A 24,361-nucleotide genomic window follows, 5' to 3' on the forward strand; every position below is an offset into this window, starting at 1 on the left:
GGGGTAGAAGATATTCAAAATCATGTAATCAATTCACTTCGAAATGCATCTAGCAAAATGGTAGATGGATGTAAATACGGATGAATGGAGAGATGCACATATGTATATTATGATAAACATTCTTTCAACCTTTCTCTATATTTGACATTTTTGTAACAAAATTTTGGGGAAAAATAATCAAGCAGGAGAACTGCATCATGGCTGTAGTAATTAGCCCTTTGTCAAGATTCCAGTCCTAAACTGAAGGTACAGAAAACATGTCTTATACTCCAGGGAAAGGGAGGACTGACAAAAGCTATTCATTTGTACAGAATATGTAAGTATTTATTGAGTTCCCACCTGGCAGCAAGATCAAGGTGTTAAAGGGAAATCAGATATAGACCTGCAGTTATAGCACAAGGTAAGAAGTGACCATCCTTGTTTGGAAATGCAAGGGGAATGACAGGTGAAAATGACTGTGCCACTGATTAAATCAGCTTATATTGGGTATCAGTGCACCACACATCATTTCACATGCCCTGACTTCTCAGACAACCAACTGGGTGATGGCATCCTTACGTGATATAGGAAAATCACATAGAAATATATTTGTGGTGGGTGACAACTTTTGAATTTGCTGTGGTATCTTGAAGTTTGGTTGTTTATCTAAATAGAGATGTCCAATAGGTCCAGAATTCAGGAAAAATCTTGAGTATTCGGAGATTAGAAGTCATCATTATAAAAATGGTATGAGAAACAGAGACCTTGGGTAAGATCATGCAAACAAAGAGTGTACAGTGGAAAGAAATTATTGCTTCTTTCATTTTTTTATCCACTCATCAAACTGTCATTGCGAGTCACTAGAACTGTGAATAAAAAGTGACAGAACGTTTCCAAGAAGTTTGTAACTTCTTGATGGTCAAATCCAATGATCTAGTTGCAATCCCAAATGTGTTTAACATAATTCTGTACAGCATATACTTGGTTGGCTACTTCTTCATTGGAAAGCTCACCTCTGGTGATGTTCCAATTACTATTTTCCTCACTTCCTCCTTTCAGTCTCTTACTGAAACTTAGAATTTGACATTCGCAGGAATCCATCCTTGGTCTTTAAATCTTCATCTCTAACTCCAATTTTCCACAGTTAGGCTTTATGTCAAACGGACTATATAAAGTTCAACAGTTAGTTTAAAACTAAAACTTGTGCTGGTAGTACAACATGAGCAATACTGACCATCTTGGGGACAGATTGATCTAGTTTGTAAGGACCATAATTGCTTTAAACTCTGAGTGTATTTTCTCATGTCCTGAAAATGGTGATGAAAATATTTGATTTTCAAGGAGACTGTTGATGATTCATTTACCAATCTAAAGCACTAGTGCCCCGCACTCGTAATCCATAACTTGAGATGAACACACCAAAGTGTAAATATCTTATCCACCTAATCTGTGTAAAGTTTGTAACACCAAAATATTAACTTCTGTTTTTGATCACTCAGCCTCCATAGTTATTCATGTTGCATGATCTGATTCGCTCTTTTAGAATTTCTCATAGCGTCAGGGACTAGCTCAAAGTAACAGGAGCAACTGCTTCCTTCCATATCCCACATTGAGGAAAACACATTTTGCAAGCCGTCTTAAAGAAACAGGTCAACTTAGTTGAGGGATGAAACTTAAAAGCAAGCTTCGTCACAAAAAACACAGTTCAACACCACCTCGCCCGTCTGCTGGCAGCTCAAAGGAGAGAAAGAGAGGCCAAGACATACTTCACACAGCAGAGACCAAACGCCAGCTTTTATCTTTCCCGCTGGTCCTTAAGGGACCAACCGTGCTGATTTTCCGTCATGTTCCGCGCCACTTCCGTTCGCGCACTTTAATTACGTCAGGCGTCCTCTCTCGCGGTATCATCCGGTTGCTGAGGCCCTGTAATATAGGTCTCGCGAAATTTGTTCTAGAGGTCCAAGCTTGCTTCTTAGTTTACTCCACCCCACCCCCAACCTGTCCCTCCTTTTCTTTCCAAGTCACAAAATTCTCCCCTTCCCTCCCCCGGAGTTTACGGCCCACCTCCTGTTTCCGATTTCAGCCCGGAACCGGAAGTGTAGTGGGCGGGGCCCAGCGGCGGAAAACGCAGCGGAGCCAGATCCGGACCCGGCTGTGGCCGCTGCCGCTATCCCCGCCACGGATCGCCGGGTAGCAGGACTGCGCGGCTCCAGCCTGAGGGTCGGTCCGGAGGCGGGTGGGCGTGGATCTCACCCGGATTGTCCGGGCGGCACCGCTCCCGGCCCCACCGGGCGCCGCGAGGGATCATGTCTACAGCCTCTGCCGCCTCCTCCTCCTCCTCGTCTTCGGCCGGTGAGATGATCGAAGCCCCTTCTCAAGTCCTCAACTTTGAAGAGATCGACTACAAGGAAATCGAGGTGGAAGAGGTGAGCGAGGCCCTGCATGGAGACGCCGGTACCGGCCCGGCCCGCCCCTGCCTCTGTCTGGTCCCGGCTCTGAAGGTGCCTCCCCGGCCCCTCTAATTCGCGGGACCCTGTGGGGTCCACCCGGGAGACCCAACAGCCTTCACTGACGTGGGAGTGGGGGTTACTCTCTGAGCTCAACTGCTCGGGAGTAGCTGCCTTTTTTCCTGTCTTGAGTACTCTTGCTTTTGGATTTGATATTCCGGTGATAAACAGGAGAATGAACTGGTGAGACAGTGTGGTCCTCCAGTTCTCGTATCTGTAAGTAGTAGTTTCAGCGAAGATCGTAGCCGTTCTGGAGTTTCAGTCCGCTGGACGTGAAGTTCTTAATGGCCAATAATTGTATTATGTTCGACTTCTACTTCAGTATCTGGCATGTAGGGGATGCTCAATAAATGCTTGTTAAATTAGTAGATCATCAAGTCTAATAAAGTGTTTCCCTTAGCATCGAATGGTTCTCAGTTTCTCCGATACCGCACAGCAATACTCGTAATGTTTAAACGCTCGGCTTTCAGTTGGGCTAACGTAGGTGAATTTCACCATAAGTAACACAGACTGGTCTACGATCAAAAGATGTTTCAAGTAGCATATTCTGAAGAGATAACGAATGATCGGTGACAATCAGAATATAACATTAGACTGGAAATCGCTATCAGAAAACCCATATCCTTTCTTTATTCTGCAGTAATTTATTTTAGAACAAGCTATTTCAAAGTGACTTTAAAGTGTTGCTTTTCAGATTAACAGAGAGGTAAATTGGGTTCTAATGACTATAAAATTTAGAAAAGTAAAAGCTGCATATATATTTTTTAAAGAGACTTTAGAACTTGTTAAAAACTTTGGCTGAAAATACTATATCTTACCATTTATTTGCCGTTTTTTTAATTTATTAAGCACTTGCGTTATATATCCCGTGAAAAACCTAGTGAAATATTATAGATTGTCAACAAGTTATGTCTACTTTAAAATTCTAAAATTATTTTTAAGTGTCAGCAAGTTCGAAGTAGTGAGATAACGTTCAACAAATAAATTTTTTTTTCCTGTGCATGTTTTGGAAGAGTAATGGATTACTGAATTATATACTTTTTATCACATAAAGTAACTTTAGAGATCATTGAGAACATCCTCATTTTACAAGATAATATGGTGGGAAAAGCAAGGTCTTTGGAATTAGAGGAAAGTTCAATGTATCAGATATGCCATTATTAGCTGTGTGATTTGGGGCAAGTTTCCTAACCCCTTTGAATTTTAGTTTTAGAAAGGGCTAATAAATTCTGTTTCATCTTATCTGCATAACAGATCTTAGTAGACATTATATGCAAAACACCTACCACAGGGCCTGACACATATTAGGAAACCTAGTTCCAGAGAGGAAATGTGACCTGCTTTAAGGTCACATGGCTAAAAGAAGACCTGTATTTTGAAAAGAGGGGGGAATGTTTTTAAGTTTATTTTTTTTACATTGAGGCTATGATAAATTCCTTTTCCAGAAGTGGATAGTTGATCCAACTTTCATGGCTAATATTCTTTTTTAAGAATAAAAATTCCGTGAGTCAGTATACAAGAATTGCAGTTTTTAAATAAGCGTTTACGTCTCCTCTGTGGTGAATTGCTATGCTTGTAGTCTACAAATTGTTATATAATAATAACTTGTGCTTTATGGTCTACCAAATGCTTTCACAAACTTACTTCATTTGGTTCTTACAACCTTAGTTTTTGTATGCTACTTTCTAAAGCTTTTTACATTCTTGATTCATGGAAAAACAAATTACTAAGGAGGTAGTTATCATTTTGATGTTCTTCCCCTAAAGCTATTTCACTTCTGGTTAGGTTTCTGTGTTTCCAAGACCCTTTTCTCAATTTAGATAATGTTTCAATCTTTGTGTGTATGTGGGTGTGCGTGTGTTTAGGACATTTCTGGGGAGTAGGATTTTGTTTTTAGACGAAAATTTGTTTTTAATATTAGGCAGTCATTTGGGTTTTTTGTTTGTTTTATTCCCCTTCATTTTTAATACTCAGTTCATTTTTGCATTAAAGATTGTATTTGGATCTTTCTGATATTGAAAGCATTACATAATTTCCATCATGTTCTTCATTTGCATACATTAAACCAGTGTTACACAATCCAGAGTGAACCAAGGACACTTATTAGCTATTTGTCAACTTAGATTACACTTCCAGTTCAGTTGTAAGATAACAGAGGAAGATGACCAGAAACAAAAACTACTTTATGTTGCTTTCAATATTTTATATTGTATGAGAATATTACCTTCTAAATTAAGAAAATCATATTATGTATTTCTCAATATAATTGAATTGCATTATATCAATATAATTAGAAACTGTAAAAAAAAATAATTCAACCACAGGCCAAATATGCAATCATTTAGTAGATACATATTTCTAAGACATCAGCTGATCTTGCATTTCTAATATTGTAACTCAATAGTATTAGTTTGTCACATCTTAGATTCAGTTCAGTTCAATCAAATTAGGTAAAGTCTCAGCCTCAGAAATCTGCCTAGGTACTTTTTAAAAGTCATTTAGTGTTTACCATCTAGATCTGGCTGTAAAGAATATTGGAATAAAAGAGGGGATGGGTTGCAAGAAGTGTTACACAGGGTGGTATAGTGGAAAGTGTTCTGGACTGAAAATTAGAAAATGTAGATGCTGTACTGATTCTGCCATAATATATTTTTGTAACTTTGAGGAAGTCACCACGTTTTTCTGGGCCTGTGGTTACTTATGTAAACTGAGGGATTAAACAAGATCATTTAAGGTCTTTTCCAGTTCTAAAATGAAAACACATTCATTTTTTCCAGTATTTAACTGTTTTCTACAGTAACCTTAGAAGTTCTTTACGTACAGTGATCATGGTCTCCTGTAGAATTTAGTTGGTGACCAACTAATCCTGGGTTGACCTGGCAAATGATATACCATTTTACAGATCTTGACAAGCAGTCATAGAGTTTGACTTGCCAGAAGCTGCATGCCTAAGTAAATGGTAAAGCTGGGAATTGAATATGAGATTTCTCACTTGTGAGTCAGTTGCCCTTTCCACTGGATTTACAGTGTCACTCAGTACTTTCTGAAGTACTCTATAAACAAACCTAACATGGGAAAGGGGAAACAAAAAACTGATTTCCTTTTTAGTGTACTTGGTCCTGAGCATTTAATGAGCATTCTCATCTGTGCATAATACTCTGAGGTACTATAAAAGATGAATAGGGCTTGGTGCGATGGCTCCCACCTATAATCCCAGTACTTTGGAGGGCCAATGCGGGCAGATCACTTGAGGCCAGGAGTTCAAGACCACCATGGCCAACACAGAGAAACCCTGTCACTGCTAAAAATACAAAAATTAGCTAGGTATGGTGGCACAAGCTTGTAATCCCAGCTACTTGAGTGGCTGAGGCATGAGAATCATTTGAACCCAGTAGGCAGAGGTTGCAGTGAGCTGAGATCACACCACCGCACCCTAGCCTGCACAACAGAGCGAGACTCTGTGTCAAAAAAAAAAAAAATAGATGACAGAAGAATCCTAGGATTACCTCCTTAAAATGTCTGACTTAGTATGATATGAGACTGGAGTAAACACAAAACAGTTAACCATAGACCACAGATTTAAAACTGTGAATATAGTGTAAATTAAACACTTAAGCCATAATTTGAAAATAGAGTTAATAACAGAAGGTTCCATTGAGTAGGGACAAGTTTAAAACTAGGTTTTGAATAAGGTGACCATCATGGGTTGGGAAAGTCACTAAGATGAATTTTCTTTGCAGTTGTTCCTCTGCCTGAAGTGCTGTTCCCCCAGAACTTAAAATGACTGACTCCTCACCAATCAAGTCCCACCTCAAATGTTATTAATACTTCCTTAGAGAAGCATTCCCTGAGCAACCTAGATCTTTGTCATTTCTATTATCTTTCATGGTACTTACCAGTAACTGAAATTGTGTCTCTCCTTCAGCAAAATGTAAGGTGCTTTATTCACTTTTGTAACCCCAATGCCCAGAATCTAGAATCTCTATAAATATTTGTTCAATTAGTACATGAAAGTATCACAGCATAATCATAAGAATTAAATGCCTATCTTGTTCTCTTATATTACATGTGATAAAACGAGCTAAGTTACGTGATTTGGCTAAGGCAACACTTACATTAGAAATGAGATCTGAGTCTTGTTTTAATGTCAACTCTATTATAGTTAGCAGATACTTTTGTTTAGCAGGGATAAAAGATGCTGTAAAGGGCCAGATGCTATGAGTAAGCCACGAATGGTAGGTCTTTACTACAGAGTGCTAAAAAGACCCTATTTACAATAGTTGCTTTTGAAAAGGGAGACCCATAATGCTGACCTCAACTATAGTGTAGGAACAAAGCTACTGTATTGGACACATAAAATTACTGCAGCATTTGTATGTATTCTTCAGCCTTGTTAAGGAGACACACAAAGGTTTTGTTTTAAAAGCTAAAATATACTACCAAGAGGAAATATAGATAGAACTTATACAGTTGCATGTATTTTGTAGGTTTAAGTTATAAATATATGGGGAATTGGTATTAGAGAAAAACCTAATTTATAGTGGTCTAAACAAACTGAGTACGTAGATTTGTTAGTCACTATTTAATTATAGATACCTAAAATAAATACATTCTTTGATGTGAAAGTGACCACTGATTTCAGTAGAAATCTGGAATTACTAAAGAGGTAGCTACAGAGATAATTTTTGTATTGTACATGTGTAGCTTAAAAGATAGCATGAGCATATTATTTGAAATAAAAGCCTAGTAAACGGGTGAGATGTATTGTGGCAGGTATTAAAAGACTGCATGAAAAATTCAGAAGAAAGCTTGAATAATCAAAGCTTTACTTTTATGTTATCAAATCCATCTTGTCAGCAGATGGCAGTTCCACTCTACCACAGTTTATTAATAGATATTGAAGTTCTAACATAGTTGGAGGCTCTAAGTCCTAACTAATAAATGTATGATCTATGCTTGTTCTGTCATGTTCTGCATTTCTAGCCAGAACAATGCCAGTATCACCAGGGGTCCATTCAGATAGTTCATAGAACAGAGCCAGATGAAACTGAAGCTATGGTCACTGAACTAAAAATAACATGAATTCGGAACAATTAAAAGAATTATTTAATAATAAATTAAGAGCACAAAGGCATACATCCTTTTCCATTTAGTTTAGGTTAGGTGTGTGTTTGCTTGTTTTCTTTAACATGACTTGTCTGAAGGAATGGGGTCATCTTGCATCATCAAGAAACTAATTTTTAAAGGAATTTCTTTAAAAATAACACATACACACAAAACGTGACTTTTGTTTTTGTGCCTTCAATAGTAATTGCATGGAAATATTCTATATACCATCTCATATTCTTCTATATTTTTATTAAAAAATTAAATTTAAATCTACTTAATTGTATGAAACTAAAGTTTTAGACCCAAAACAAAGAGGATTCAACCATAGGGGGAGCAATGCTTATCATAAAGTAATTAATCAAAAACATTGTGATTTAGAAAACATTCATAAATTTAGAAGGAAATATTTCCAAATTGACCTCCCTTTTATAACCAAAGTCCTTTTTGCATTCCTCTTGTTTTTCACAAATGAAGGGTCATGAAGAATATCTGGAATATTTATTTGTAGATCAACATTTTAGTTGGATGCGTATGGTAGGGGAGATACTTGTAACTTGATATGTTCTCCTTTTTACACTTTTGATGAAAATTCATCTTTGGGGAAAAAAACAGTCATTTAAAATAATGTTGGGCTAGGTACGGTGGCTCACACCTGTAATCCCAATACTTTGGGAGGCCAAGGTGGGAGATTGTATGAGACCAGGAGTTTGAGACGAGTCTGGGCAACATAGTGAGACCCTGTCTCTATAAAAAATTTAAAAAAACAGAAAAACCGAATTGTTAATTATAGTGTGTCAAATAAACTATATTATTTAGAAAAGAATACAATTCAGAAAGCATGTTTGATTTGTGAACTTGGACTAGAAATTTAGTAGTAAATAAAAAGTGGCCTTCTTTCAGTGGTTTACAACTTGAATATTAAGTTTTTTCATCGTTTACCTCCATTGCCAGTATGTCTCAAGAGTGGCCATATATCCCAGTTTTTTCTATTGATCTACCATATGTCAAGAAAAACATCAAATTTGCTTTCTGTAGTTTGTAACATTGGCTTATTCCTTATCTAATAATGTACATAATCTCCTTATGTGTTTTTAGGCTTGGCCTTGGTAGTCCAGACATATTATTATTCTACATCTGATCTTCTCCACCATTTTATGTTCTTGATTAATACAACAGGGAAATTTGTTACCAAGATATTTGCATTTGAAACATTTTCTTAGAAGTATATGTGATATATATATTTTTTAATCTATACACATGTAAGGTTTTCCCCAGTCAGTGGAGTACTGTTTTACATAGCCTGAGAGAGGTGGAATGCAGACAGTAATGAACTTTCTTAACGAGCGTTTCCTGTTGGAGCAGTGGTGTCCACAATTCTTTGTTTGTCTCCTACTGGTAAAACAAAACACTTTCTATTTTGTATACTCAGTTTTCAGTGTGTATGTATAAAATATTTTTAAACAATGGGCGATGAAAGGTTTCATACTATCATTTGATCATGGCTCAAGTTGCAATAAGTACTTTGGAAATAAAACCTTTCTAAAATGTGAGAATTGACTTAATTAAAATGAGATAATATCTGTAAATCTACTTAACTAATGTCAAGTAAACTACAATATACACAAGTGAGGGACCGATAATGGAGTCAGCATTTGACATATTGAACTTAATAAGCCTGTAGGGCCCCCTGAGTCTCAAACCAGTTTTAAATACATCTTGAGCTTGAGCAAAACCTGGATGGGTGAGATTTGAGAGTATGAAGCCATGAGATTAGAGAACAGATTCAGAAAGAAAAGGGACAAGGACAGAACCCTGGAAAGTAGCAGCATCTAAGCTTTGGACAGAGGAAGGAAGAATCAGTGAAGGAGGCTAAAATAAAACTCTTTCTTAAGCAGAGACAGGCAGAGAAGGGATTGTTGACAGCCGTCTTTGGAGACTACCGTAAGCCCTTTATACACAAGCCTTGTATTAACCCAACTTCATTCTTTTTTCTTAAAGGAGATTAGGGCTTTTTAAAACCCCCTTCTAAACAGCTAAAAATCTGATTCAAATATAATCTTTTGAAGAGTTGATTGTTGTTATCATACTTGCTACCTTTGAGTAGATTTTTCTCTGTACCAGGCACTGGACCAAATCCTGTGTGTATCTGGCAGGCTTCTGTTTTGTTGGCACCATGAAACATACCTGAAAGCTGACTCTGATTTACTAATTCCATGATCCTTGAATAGGTAACTTCAGTTCTTGGAGCCTTGGTTTTCTTCTCTCTAAGGTTGGAATAAAAAATCCTATATATTCATGGGTTTATGGTGACAGACTCCATCATGTTTGTAAGAGCTTTACAAGTTATAATACATTATTAAATATAAGGTTGCATTATTGTTATACAGATAATAAAATTGCATTTCTTTAGAATGTTATTTCTTGAAAGGAATGAGAAGTATATTGGAATGCCCTGCCTTGCTACATAGCACCTTCTGCCACCTCTAATTCCCATTCAGATTTCTCCCTTAGAGAGCTAATATCAGAATGCAAAATATACCAGGAAACAACTTTATTTGTTGTATATATCATCTAATTATTCTGTCTTCTACTCTTGTGGATATATGCTTATAGTCTTTTTTGTTTAAAGCACAAAACTCCTGTCTATGGCCAGGTGCAGTGGTTCACACCTGTAATCTCAGTACTTTGGAAGGCCAACGCAGGCAGATCGCTTCAGCTCAGGAGTTCAAGACCAGCCTGAACAACATGGCAAAACCCCGTCTCCACTAAAAATACAAAAATTAGCCGAGTGTGGTGGCACAAATCTGTAATCCCAGCTACTTTCGAGTGGCTGAGGCAGGAGAGTCACTTCAACCAGAGAGGCAGAGGCTGCAGTGAGCTAAGATCGCGCCACTACACTCTAGCATGGGTGACAGAGGGAGACCCTGTCTCAAAAAACAACAACAACAACAACAACAAAAACTCCTCTCCTTCTGTCTCTATTTCTTACTTGTTTTTAAAAGTTCAGAAATTTAACTATTTTTCTGTAACTACTATTTAATTATGTCATTCCTCTTTTCAACTCAGTAGAGAAAAGCATTTAATCTTGCCACAACAAAGATATTTACAATGTAATACTTATCTCTTTTAAGTATCTTTGTATTCAGAAATTTCAAGATTAATTCGGTTATTTCAGAATTCAGTCTTCCCTCATAAGGATTTTCTTTTTCCCTTGCTCCTACCCAAGATGACTTATGGGTGCTGTGGAAAGCTTCCACAAATAGTATCAACAGCAAGGGAGGGCTCTCTGGTCTGTATGACGGCTTCCACTGAAATATTTGCCTTATTATGTATTGTTAATAGATTAGCCTAATGCAGTGGTTTTCAAACATTGAAACTACCTGGAGGGCTTGGTAAAACATGGATTGCTTGACCCTACCATCAGACTCAGTAATTCTGGGTTGCACCCTGAGAATTTATATTTCTAATAAATTTCCAGGTGATGTTGATGCTTCTGAACCAGAGACCACACTTTTAGAGCCATTGGCATATGCTTTCACTGTCCTTATATCTGCTTTCCTCCTGAAACGTGTTTTTATTTTGGCTTCTCTGACGCTGTCCTAGTTTGCCTGCTACCATATGGACTGTTCCTTCCTATTCCTTGCCCATTCCTTCTCCTCTCTTGTGATCTAAATGTTGAACTGCTTCAGAGCTCAGTTCCTGGACTCCAATATCTCCATATTTATTTTTGGTTACCTCTTCCAACTGATTGCCTAGAAAAACTGACTACATGCTAATGACTCCCAAGTTTGTATCTCTTTGACTTCTCCATAGATCCTCTCACTCACGTTTCTGCCTTCTTACTTGATATCTCCTCTTGGATATCCAGTAGGCATCTTAAACTTCATATGACTAAAACCAAACTCTGAGTTATTTAAAAAAAAAAAAAAAAAATCTGCATCATTCTTATCCCTCAGTAAACTGTTGTCCAGTCTAGGTGTTTTCCTTGATTCATCTCTTTTCTTCTACACCTGTCCTGCCCCGATGCAGAGCATCAGCAAACCCTATTAATTCCACCTCTAAAACATGTCCCAGGTCTGCCCCGTTTCTGCACTACCATTGACCTTGCCCTCGCAGCTATTGTTGCTTGTTTGGACTGCTATAATGGCTTCCTAATGGGTCTCTATTTATATATACTAGCTTCCCTACAATCCTTTCTTTAACTAAGAGCTATAATGATTTTGTTTAAAGTCATATAACATCCTTACTTCCTTGAATCTTTTCAGTTCCTTCACGTTGCACTTAGACTGAAATTCAAACTCCTTTTCATGGTTGGTAGAGCCATTCAGGATCCAACCTCTGCCTGTCCCTCCAGCCTTACCTTACAATCACTCTTCCCTTCCTCCACTATACACCAGCCACACCAAACACTCCAAGTATTTTTCTAGATCATTACTAAAATGTCAGCTTTCTCAGTGAGGCCATGACTGACTACCTTGTCTAAAATTGGAGTAAGGCGGAGTGCATACATGTGTGTATACACACACAATTACACTCCTTTTCTTCTTAGCACACAACTCCCTTTTTATTTGTCTCTTTCCACAAGAATATAGACAATGAGAACAAGGATTTTGATTTTGTTTGTTCACTCTTGTATCTTCAGTGCCTAGAATAGCACATAGCCCTTAGATGGGGCTCACATATTGAAGTGAATAAGGTAGTGAGGTTTTTCTTTTCCCTTAGGGCAAAGCTTTATATTCGTTGTTGGGGTTTTTTTGTTTCTGGTTTTGGTTTTGGTTTTGGTTTCTTTTGGTGAGACGGAGTCTAGCTCTGTCACCTAGGCTGGAGTGCGGTGGCATGATCTCGGCTCACTGCAACCTCCGCCTCCCAGGTTCACGCCATTCTCCTGCCTCAGTCTCCCGAGTAGCTGAGATTACAGGCGCCCACCACCATGCCCCACTAATTTTTTATATTTTTAGTAGAGGCAGAGTTTCACCGTGTTAGCCAGGATGGTCTCGATCTCCTGACCTCGTGATCTGCCCGCCTCAGCCTCCCAAAGTGCTGGGATTGGTGCATTGTGTCATCCGAATGTCAGATTAGTAACCTCTTTATATGGCCTTTTCAAACTGCCCGGCCTGGAGCTGCCACTAGTCTCTTGGCCATAGCATCCTATTTTTTGTTGTTGTCGTCGTTCTATGTGGCATTTTTTTAGTCTGATTTTTTTCTTACTCATCTTTTGTTTGTATATCGATTGTCTTTTCTCCTTCTCCCCTCCCTCCACATACACTAGAAAATGCATTCGTGTAGATCAGATCAGAGCCTTTGTCTTATTTCTTTCTGTATTTCTGTTGTCCCAAACAGTAGCTGGATGTAGTAGGCACTAAATAAATATTGGTTTAAGGAGTAAACAAATGAAGTTCATCATTCTTTCAACATCAAGCCTCACTTGCATCAGAAAGCAGAAGACCTAACCCATTTCTCCCTGCTTGCTGACTAGGCCTTCACCTTGGCTTTCATTAATCCTCTGAAACCCAGCTGTGTTCGTCATTAAGTATTTGAGCTAGCTACCATCCCACAGACCTCTCATGTAGGTCTCAACACTCTGCCCTACCACAGCCACCTTCCTGCAGTCAGAAGACTCCTTAATTCTCAGTTACCTTGCTTTTTGCTTCACAAGAGTTTTTCTATATCCCTTACATGTTCTACTGGGGCTGAGGGAACCCGAGGTAGGGCCTCCCTCGGTCTGTCTTCCTTGCCACAATCCTTACTCCTTTGAAGCTTCTGGTGTTTGCAGAGCATATTCTGTGAGGATGCCTGCTCTTGGGGATCTAAGTGAGAAGAGAGGGGTATGAGTCTTTTTTCTCTTGAATCCCTACCCTAACCTTATCCTGAAAAGGGGGAGGGAGGAGTTTATTAGCCTTCATCATGGACCCTTGCCTTTGGCTCTCTTCAGCTGGTAAGTGTTTAAAAGTTTTTAAGTACTATTATTTAGTCTTAAATTTCTTCTCTACTGCACTTTCATTCCTTGAAGGCAGGGGTCCATTCTTTATATATATTTTTTCTTCTTATCCCCAGAGTATCTACCTTTATGCTATTTTTTAAAATGGGAAGTCATTTTTGATACACAGAAACTTAATTCTTTAAGTATTAACTGTGCTTATAATCTCACTCCTTTGAATTCACAGCAGTTATTATTTCTATCATATATTTCAGGTCAGTACAACCTTGGACATCTTCACCTTTCTTTGTTATAATTTTAGACCCTGTCATTTCACTGTACATGTGAAATATCTTATGGCTCTAATAAGAATGGAGGCTTCTTGATCCCCTGGGTTCATCTTACAGGGATGGGCCTGTTTTGTATTTCAGGGTGTTCTAGAAAATTGCTTTCTTGAGCAAAAAGGAGAAAGTTTATCGTGTCCTCATTTGGCCACATTTTGTTCCCATGGCTTTAAGTCGAAAGCCTAGAATCAGCTCTACTCTCATCACTAGGTGGCACTTGTGAATTACAAATAGTCAAATGAATTTTTATGACAAACGTGTGATTCACAAATATAGATAATGTTTGGAATCCCTGCATGGACATTCTTCAAAATAGAGAAAATGAAAGAAGGGGATTCCTAGTAAGTACTAGTTGCTGTGATGTATTTATAAATACATGGTTGAAGAATAAATTACTTGATAATCATTTTGTATTTAATAGTAATATCAATAGATATAGTCTGGTCTCCATGCCTGTGTTCTTAGACTAATGTTGCCACAAAGTTGAAATTTTTTAGGACCTGCTTGCTATTCATCTTAGTTTATTGCGAAAGAAATGAGTACTACAGGTCAGGCGCAATGGCTCACTCCTGTAATCCCAACATTTTGAGAGGCTGAGGCAGGGGGATTACTTGACTCCAGGGATTCGGGACCAGCCTGGGCAACATAGTGGGATCCCATCTCTACCCAAAAGAAAAAAAAAAGAAAGAAAAGAAATGAGTACTGTAGCTCTTTACACTGATTCATACCCAATTCCAAGCACTTACTGTTCTTCGTAGTATTTGAGGAAATACCTGGTTTTAACTTACAAATCCTGTAGACATTCACCAGGGAAAACGTCAGCACTTCTGTTTTACTGTTGAGAAAACAGAAACTCAAACTTGTCCACCATTAAGAGCTAATTGGTGGACAGAGCCCTGCATTCAAACTCAAGTCTATTGGATTTCAGAGCCTGGGTGTGCTCTTTCATTTATTCTAATGGTACCAGGTAGCCAGTACCCTCTATTCACAATAAAGTAACTGAATGGCAAGTACAAATGTTTGATGAGAGTTGTGAAGGAGAACAAGAACCTAAACCACAGAACACTGAGTGCCCAGGGCTAGGACGAGTAAAATGGAAAGTCATCAAAACAAAGATTAGCTACCAGAGATGTTGGCCTACTTTGCAATTTTGCCTATAGGCAGCTCCATTTCCTTTAAGCCACTGATGAACAGAAGCTGAATATAGAGTATGTTCATTATTACGTGCTCTAGGCTTCAAATCCTGGCTTCTCTGAATATTTTCTGACCATCCAATCTTGGGCAAGTTACCACCATGTGACTCCATTTGCCTTCCTTTTAAATGGAAGAGGATTAAATATATTAATGCATGAAAAGCACATAGAATAGTACCTGGTACATAGTAAATATTCAATAAATGTTAACCATTTGAGTGGATTTAGACATTGAACAATATGGTAAATGTTCATTCTGCCTTATGTGATTCATGAAGTGGAATTTAAGCTATGGCTAGAGTGGCCATACACATCCCAGTTTACAACTAGTATCCTAATATTATTATTATTAATGCCCCCTTTTTAATCTCCAAAGTGCCCTCAGTTAGATAATAACTCATTTGATCAACTAGCTATAGTCAGCTTTGTTATAGAAGAGTTTTGTGCCAGGAATTTGTTCATGTAAGTCTAAAGTGAAAGTTCCTCCAAGGGAAGATACTAACTTCTGCTTCCCGACATGAGGCTTTATATATGTTACAAATTAGGATTGGTAACATTCCGGTGTTACACTACCCAGCATCAGACTGCACTTTAACACTTGCTAGCTATATAGCCTTGGGCAAGTTAGTTTACTTCTTTAAAGCTAGGGACTTCAACTGTAAAATGAGGATAGCATTAGTACCTTCCTCTAGGCCCGTGTAAATGAGATATGTAAAGCATTATTTAAGTGCCTGCTATATAGATAGTACATATAAATATGGTTAGAGATGGAGATTTTTCACTAAAGAAAAAGGCCTTGATACAAAGTGCTTAGGTTCATTGGAAACTGAGAGATTGGAGTAGATGGTACTGAACTAAGGTCCTTTCACAATGATAAAATCTAATGAATTTACTCTAAGAAGTATCAAAAGCTATTTTTGTTTTCTTCATTTTTTTATATTAAGGAAAATGTCAAACATTTGTAAAAATAGGACACCATGAGAGAGCAATGAACCCATGCAGTACCCATCAGTTGGCTTCAACAATAGTATGACACATGGCTGATCTTTATTTTTATGACTTTTGAAAAATAACTGTAATGGGATATATTTTACACATCATAAAATTCACCCATGTGAAGTGTACAATTTGGTGGGTTTTGCAAATTTACCAGGTTGTCAGCCACCACCATAAATTAGGTTTGTTTGTTTTTTTTTTTAAATAATTTCATCACTTTGTCAGGATACCAGCTACTCATTTACTGTTAATTCTTATTTTCACCCTCGGACCCAGGTATCTATCTATAGATTTGCCTTTTCTGAACATTTTGTATAAATGGAACCATACAACATGTGGTCTCTGGTGTCTGACTTCTTTTGCTTAGCATGTTTTTGGAGTTCATATTGTATATGACATATATCAGTAGTTTTTCTTGTGGAATAAAATTCCATGGAATAAATAATACTATATTTTGTCTGTCCTTTATGGCCAGTCTTTTTAACATCTATATTTGTATCCTTTCTCCTCCATTCCCTATCCCTACTGAATTATTCAAAGGCTATTTTTAATTTCTTAAATATGATAGCTGAAAATATTTATTATATGTTCCTGCTTTTTGTTTTTCCAAATCATCTTCTGTGTTCTCATTCATCTTGCCTGTTTTAGTTTTTTTTTTTTTCTCCGTTTAACAAATCACTTTACTTTGTTCCTCCGTGTGTCTTTTTTGGTTTTTCTTGAGAATGAATGGGTGTACAGAAACAAACTTTCAAAGATAGAGACAAGCGTGCGTTTAATTATCTTCTCACTTTAACAAAAATTCATACTCGTTCAGTGGCAAATCCAGGTACTGTTGATTTCCACTTTTTTTTTTTTTTAATTTAAAGTCTTAAAGATTGGCTTCAGTTTTTTATATTGGGCTGGATCTATTTGATTCCGATTCTTGTGGTATTTTTTGTTTGTTTTTTTGTTTGTTTAACTCAGGTTGTTGGAAGAGGAGCCTTTGGAGTTGTTTGCAAAGCTAAGTGGAGAGCAAAAGATGTTGCTATTAAACAAATAGAAAGTGAATCTGAGAGGAAAGCCTTTATTGTAGAGGTAAGTTGAGATGTCATTTCTTTTGTGTAGTTCTGCACTTAAGATACTCTGTGAATTTAATATTATGAAAAAGATTGGTTTCTTAGATGTCATTTCTTTGTATACATGAACATCAGCAATTTGGTTTAATCAAAGGTTAGTGCTGTAGGAACATTTTCTCATTCATACTCTTAATTCTGATTAAAAATTAGGGGAAAAGAGACTTAACTACATAAGTGAATTCACCCCTGAATTAAAACAGTTTCATCCATGGAATTCAGATCTATTTCAAGGCATAGTATTTTAATTTTAAAATAGAAAAGAAATGGTATGCTTTCCCATTATCTAACATTAAGAAATTTTATACACTTATTTTAAATGGAATGTTTTTAGAAACTCAAATTAGATTATTTTAAAGAAAAATTATTTCAAATTTGATTTTTCTCATTTAGCATGAAAATTTGCAACTATTCTCTTAGAAATAGATTAGATTGAATGACGAAGGAAAATCCAATAATCATGAGATTAGCATATTATCAAATTTATCCTTTACTAACTTTGTTATTTTGTATTTTGGATCACATTATTTAGTTAAATCAATGTTTTTATCACTATTAAACCTCATTGGCCAATGGATAAGTGGCCTCTACCTTATAAGCCTTCTGAATTTATATCTGTTTTTTCATTTAATCATAATTTCAAAATATGCTTCATATTTTTTAATGTATAACATGGAAAAATGAAGACTTAATTGTGATATGAGAAAGTGATTTATAAGTGGCTGAATGAGTTGAGAAATGCTGATAAGTGATTTGTTGTCAGCATTAAAAAAGATGATTTCTAGTAGTATGTTCTAGGAGTCTGGCCTCAGCTTTGTCTTATGCAATATTTTTATTACAGTTTAGATAAAGCTATTTATCATTTCCTGTTACATTAGCAGTTTCACAAAGCTGAGTGAAATAACATATGTGTTAAACATTAGGAATCACAAGTCAAAAAGATCATAATAGCGTGAAGAAAAATTTTAAATCCAGATTAGATGTGCATGTAATATAAAATGGTTCTCCAAAATTCTAATGAAAAAGACTTCAGTCTCCTATACCTCCTCCAATCTAATTTTCTGCTTCCCAGAGACAACTACTTTGAGCTCATTCCTTCATTTATGTTTGGTGTCCCCAGTCCAGATGCTATTTATTACCCCTTCTCTAAAGAATCAACCTCTAGTCTTTTGCTGGGATGAGAAGAGATAGTCATTGAGCTATTTGAAGTCTAGGAAGGAATCTTTGAGTCTTTTAAGCTGTCCCCTGCCCTGTCCTTTGATTAGCTCATTTGCATAGGTAACTAGCTCTGCCGCCACTCCCCAACCTTTTGGAAGCTTTGTGAGATAAATCTGGTTGCTTCTCCATTTTTCTCATTGCCAGTTTATGATGCAGCTCTTCTAGGTGGCTGTATCAGTTATTGCTAGTCATTTGCTTTCCAGCTTCCAAAAATGTATGCTGTTTGTGCACTTTACATTATCTTCATCCTTCTGAGGTTATGCCTTAAAATTTTTTAAATCTTAGTGGGAATTAGGGAAAGAGGAGGAAGAAATGCTTGTATAATCCGCTATCTGAATCTCAGTGCTGAACCTTAGCAAGATGAAATATAGTAAATATATTTTCATATAGTAAATAAATACAATAAATAGTGATACTAATTCTTCTATTAGGACCAAAAATCCACACATGTTGGCTCTATATAGATAGAGCTTTTTATTAGCATACAGTATGAAGGTTTAGAGACATTAGTGGACTGAATATGAGCCAGCAGCATAATGTATGTAATAGAGAAGAGGAAGAAGAGTGGAAAAAGCGCAGAAAAGAGAGGAGAAGGGAGAAAAGAATGAAAGCAAGAAGCAGTTTGCTGTGGGGCGGGATGCATTAATAGAAAGAAGTTTGAAGACAGGCATGATGGTTCACACCTGTAATCCCAGAACTCTGGGAATGGCAGATGGGTTGCTTGAGCCCAGGAGTTTGAGATCAGCCTGGGCAACATGGCAAAACCCCATCTCTACAGAAAAATACAAAAATTAGCCAGGCATGGTGGCTGTGCATCTATAGTCCCAGCTACTCCAAAGGCTGAGGTAGGAGGATTGCCTGAGTCCAGGAGGCAGAGATTGCAGTGACCCAAGATTGTACCACTGCACTGCAGCCTGGGTGACAGAGCAAAACCTGTCTCCAAAGAAAGAAGTTTGAGATCTAGAATAAGAGAAGTGAGTATAGCCAAACCCCTCATTGACCTCAGTATGGATCATTGGATCAGGGATGATTAAAACTGAAAGAGGGAAACCAGCTAGTAGGCTATGATAATCACTGCAGCAGTTCATGTTGGGATTACTAAGGCAATGGCAGTGGGAATGGAGAGGAGAGAATGAATTCAAGAAATGGGAAATGGAATGAAGGCAAGTATACAGAGGGAGTGCACATTTTAAGTCAGATAGACTAAAGTTCAAATCCCACTTAACTATAGAACAGGTCATTTAACTCTGTCTGAGACTTAAGGTTAAAATCTCATCTTTAAAATGGAAATGATAATACCTACCTTGCAGAGTTGTGATAATTATACGATATCTCTAAATTGCACATTAGGGCCCCAGGCAGAGTAGCTAGACTGTTCAACCATAGCTATGAAGATGATGATAACAATGATAACATGACTTCTGCTTTGGATAATGCAGCTCAGTACCATCTCTGGGATCATATCCTAACATTTCTTGGCAGAGTTCATCTCTTCTTTATTCTATATACTCATCATGCCTTGTTCATAACTCCTGTTATAGCACTTTGCACATTGATTTAATTATTTGTTTACATGTCTATCCAGCTAAACTGTATGAACTGGAAAACAGGGATTTTGTGCCGTTCTGGGCAGGCACTTGGTATTTTCAGGCTATGATTACAATGCCTGTTACATAGTAAATAGTGATTGTTGAATGATTTAAACAAATGTTTTGTACAACAGTAAGATTTTAATGATACTGTGAAATCAGTACTTCAAAAGTTATCACTTTATAAAAGAAACCTTAATTTCTTAACAGCTTCGGCAGTTATCCCGTGTGAACCATCCTAATATTGTAAAGCTTTATGGAGCCTGCTTGAATCCAGTAAGTTTGTTACTTTTTCATCGTCACCTATGAGAAATGACATGGCAGATGTGTGTAGTTTATGTAGCTCTTTTGTTTTTCTTTTTGGCTTTTTTTTTAAGGTTTTCAAAAATATTATATTTTTTCAAGATAAAAAGGTACCTCCAATACTTTAAAATATCAGCAGTGATCCCAATAGTTCAAGGACTATTACGAGTACGTGTGACTATTATACACACACAATATGTCATCAACACACTCTAAACAGTGAAAATAGAGCACTACAGCATTGCTCCCACATTATTCTTTTTTTTCTTTCTTTCTCTTCATGTATTTATTGAGTTACTTATTTGTTTTTGATATCTTTTTTTATTATTATACTTTAAGTTCTAGGGTACATGTGCACAACATGCAAGATTGTTACATATGTATACATGTGCCATGTTGGTATGCTGAACCCATTAACTCGTCATTTACATTAGGTATATCACCTAATAGTGTCCCTCCCCTTTCCCCGACCCCACAACAGGCTCCAGTGTGTGATGTTCCCCAACCTGTATCCAAGTGTTTTCATTGTTCAATTCCCACCTATGAGTGAGAACATGCAGTGTTTGATTTTCTGTCCTTGTGATAGTTTGCTCAGAATGATGGTTTCCAGCTTCATCCATGTCCCTACAAAGGACATGAAGTCATCCTTTTTTTTTTTTCTTTTTTTAAGATGGAGTCTTGCTCTGTCGCCCAGGCTAGAGTACAGTGGCGCAATCTTGGCTTACTGCAAGCTCCGCCTCCCGGGTTCACACCATTCTCCTGCCTCAACCTCCCAAGCAGCTGGGACTACAGGTGCCCACCACCACGCCTGGCTAATTCTTTTTGTATTTTTTTTTAGTAGAGATGGGGTTTCACCATGTTAGCCAAGATGGTCTCAATCTCCTGAACTCGAGATCAGCCTGTCTCTGCCTCCCAAAGTGCTGGGATCACAGGCGTGAGCCACCACGCCCAGCCGAACTCATCCTTTTTTATGGCTGCATAGTATTCCATGATGTATGTGTGCCACTTTTTCTTAATCCAGTCTATCATTGATGTACATTTGGGTTGGTTCCAAGTCTTTGCTATTGTGATAGTGCCGTAATAAACATACATGTGCATGTGTCTTTATAGCAGCATGATTTATAATCATTTGGGTATATACCCAGTAATGGGATGGCTGGGTCAAATGGTGTTTCTAGTTCTAGATCCTTGAGGAATCACCACACTGTCTTCCACAATGGTTGAACTAGTTTACAGTCCCACCAACAGTGTAAAAGTGTTCCTATTTCTCCACATCCTCTCCAGCACCTGTTGTTTCCTGACTTTTAATGATCGCCATTCTAACTGGTGTGAGATGGTATCTCATTGTGGTTTTGATTTGCATTTCTCTGATGGCCAATGATGAAGAGCATTTTTTCATGTGTCTGTTGGCTGCATAAATGTATTCTTTTGAGAAGTGTCTGTTCACACCCTTCACCCTCTTTTTGATGGGGTTGTTTGATTTTTTTCTTGTAAATTTGTTTAAGTTCTTTGTAGATTCTGGATATTAGCCGTTTGTCAGATGGGTAGATTGTAAAAATTTTCTCCCATTCTGTGGGTTGCCTGTTCACTATGTTGGTAGTTTCTTTTGCTATGCAGAAGCTCTTTAGTTTAATTAGATCCCATTTGTCAATTTTGGCTTTTGTTGCCATTGCTTTTGGTGTTTTAGTCATGAAGTCCTTGCCCAGGCTATGTCCTGAATAGTATTGCCTAGTTTTTCTTCTAGGGTTTTTATGGTCTTAGGTCTAACATTTAAGTCTTTAATCCATCTTGAATTAATTTTTGTATAAGGTATAAGGAAGGGATCCAGTTTCAGCTTTCTACACATGGCTGGCCAGTTTTCCCAGCACCATTTATTAAATAGGGAATCCTTTCCCCATGTCTTGTTTTTGTCAGGTTTGTCAAAGATCAGATGGTTGTAGATGTGTGGTATTATTTCTGAGGCCTCTGTTCTGTTCCATTGGTCTGTATCTCTGTTTTGGTACCAGCACCATGCTGTTTTGGTTACTTTAGCCTTGTAGTATAGTTTGAAGTCAGGTAGCGTGATGCTTCCAGCTTTGTTCTTTTGGCTTAGGATTGTCTTGGCAATGCGTGCTCTTTTTTGGTTCCATATGAACTTTAAAGTAGTTTTTTCCAGTTTTGTGAAGAAAGTCATTGGTAGCTTGATGGGGATGGCATTGAATCTATAAATTACCTTGGGAAGTATGGACATTTTCACAGTATTGATTCTTCCTATCCATGAGCATGGAATGTTCTTCCATTTGTTTGTGTCCTCTTTTACTTCGTTGAGCAGTGGTTTGTAGTTTTCCTTGAGGAGGTCCTTCACATCCCTTGTAAGTTTGATTCCTAGGTATTTTATTCTCTTTGAAGCAATTGTGAATGGGAGTTCACTCATGATTTGGCTCTCTGTTTGTCTGTTATTGGTGTATAAGAATGCTTGTGATTTTTGCATATTGATTTTGTATCCTGAGACTTTGCTGAAGTTGCTTATCAGCTTAAGGAGATTGTGCGCTGTGCCGGGCGTGGTGGCTCAAGCCTGTAATCCCAGCACTTTGGGAGGCCGAGACGGGCGGATCACGAGGTCAGGAGATCGAGACCATCCTGGCTAACATGGTGAAACCCCGTCTCTACCAAAAAAATACAAAAAAAATTAGCTGGGCACGGTGGCGGGCGCCTGTAGTCCCAGCTACTCGGGAGGCTGAGGCAGGAGAATGGTATAAACCTAGGAGGCGGAGCTTGCAGTGAGCTGAGATCCGGCCACTGCACTCCAGCCTGGGCGACAGAGCAAGACCCCGTCTCAAAAAAAAAAAAAAAAAAAAGGAGATTGTGGGCTGCAATGATGGGGTTTTCTAAATATACAATAACATCATCTGCAAACAGGGACAATTTGACTTCCTCTTTTCCTAATCGAATACCCTTTATTTATTTCTCCTGCCTGATTGTCCTGGCCAGAACTTCCAACACTACGTTGAATAGGAATGGTGAGAGAGGGCATGCCTGTCTTGTGCCTGTTTTCAAAGGGAATGCTTCCAGTTTTTGCCCATTCAGTATGATATTGGCTGTGGGTTTGTCATAAATAGCTCTTATAATTTTGAGATACATCCCATCAATACTTAGTTTATTGAGAGATTTTAGCATGAAGCGCTGTTGAATTTTGCTGAAGGCCTTTTCTGCATCTATTGAGATAATCATGTGGTTTTTTGCCTTTGGTTTTGTTTATATGACAGATTATGTTTATCGATTTGCATATGTTGAACCAGCCTTTCATGCAAGGGATGAAGCCAACTTGATCATGGTGGGTCAGCTTTTTGATGTGCTACTGGATTCAGCTTGCCAGTATTTTATTGAGGATTTTTGCATCGATGTTCATCAGGGATATTGGTCTAAAATTCTCTTTTTTGTTGTTGTGTCTCTGCCAGGCTTTGGTGTCAGGATGATGCTGGCCTCATAAAATTAGTTAGGGAGGATTCCCTCTCTTTCTATTGACTGGAATAGTTTCAGAAGGAATGGTACCAGCTCCTCTTTGTACCTCTGGTAGAATTTGGCTATGAATCTGTTTGGTCCTGGACTTTTTTTGTTTGATAGGCCATTAATTATTGCCTCAATTTCAGAACCTGTTATTGGTCTATTCAGGGATTCAACTTCTTCCTGGTTTAGTCCTGGGAGGGTGTGTGTTTCCAGGAATTTACCCATTTCTTCTAGATTTTCTGGTTTATTTGCATAGAGGTGTTATGGTATTCTCTGATGGTAGTTTGTATTTCTGTGGGATTGGTGGTGATATCCCCTTTATCATTTTTTATTACATCTCTTTGATTCTTCTCTCTTTTCTTCTTTATTAGTCTTGCTAGTGATCTATCAATTTTGTTGATCTTTTCAAAGAACCAGCTCCTGGATTCATTGTTTTTTTTTTTTAAGGGTTTTTTGTGTCTCCTTCAGTTCTGCTCTGATCTTAGTTACTTCTTGCCTTCTGCCAGCTTTTGAATGTGTTTGCTCATGCTTCTCTAGTTCTTTTAATTGTGATATTAGGTTGTCAATTTTAGATCTTTCCAGCTTTCTCTTGTGGGCATTTAGTGCTA

General features: G+C 37.7%; 1 protein-coding gene across 2 annotated transcripts in view; it reads left to right on the top strand.

The window, feature by feature from the left end:
- The first annotated feature begins 2,077 nt into the window (after positions 1-2,077).
- Positions 2,078-24,361, top strand: part of MAP3K7 (mitogen-activated protein kinase kinase kinase 7) — a 70,446-nt gene continuing 48,162 nt past the window's right edge. For both annotated transcript variants that reach the window (XM_015136937.3, XM_015136938.3), the window contains exons 1-3: positions 2,078-2,405; positions 17,009-17,119; positions 20,175-20,240. In XM_015136937.3, the coding sequence (XP_014992423.1) occupies positions 2,286-2,405; positions 17,009-17,119; positions 20,175-20,240 (297 nt within the window). In that variant the 5' untranslated portion in view covers positions 2,078-2,285. The remainder of the gene's footprint in view (positions 2,406-17,008; positions 17,120-20,174; positions 20,241-24,361) is intronic.

This window comes from Macaca mulatta, chromosome 4 (assembly GCF_049350105.2).
Source record: "Macaca mulatta isolate MMU2019108-1 chromosome 4, T2T-MMU8v2.0, whole genome shotgun sequence".
Lineage (NCBI taxonomy): Eukaryota > Metazoa > Chordata > Mammalia > Primates > Cercopithecidae > Macaca > Macaca mulatta.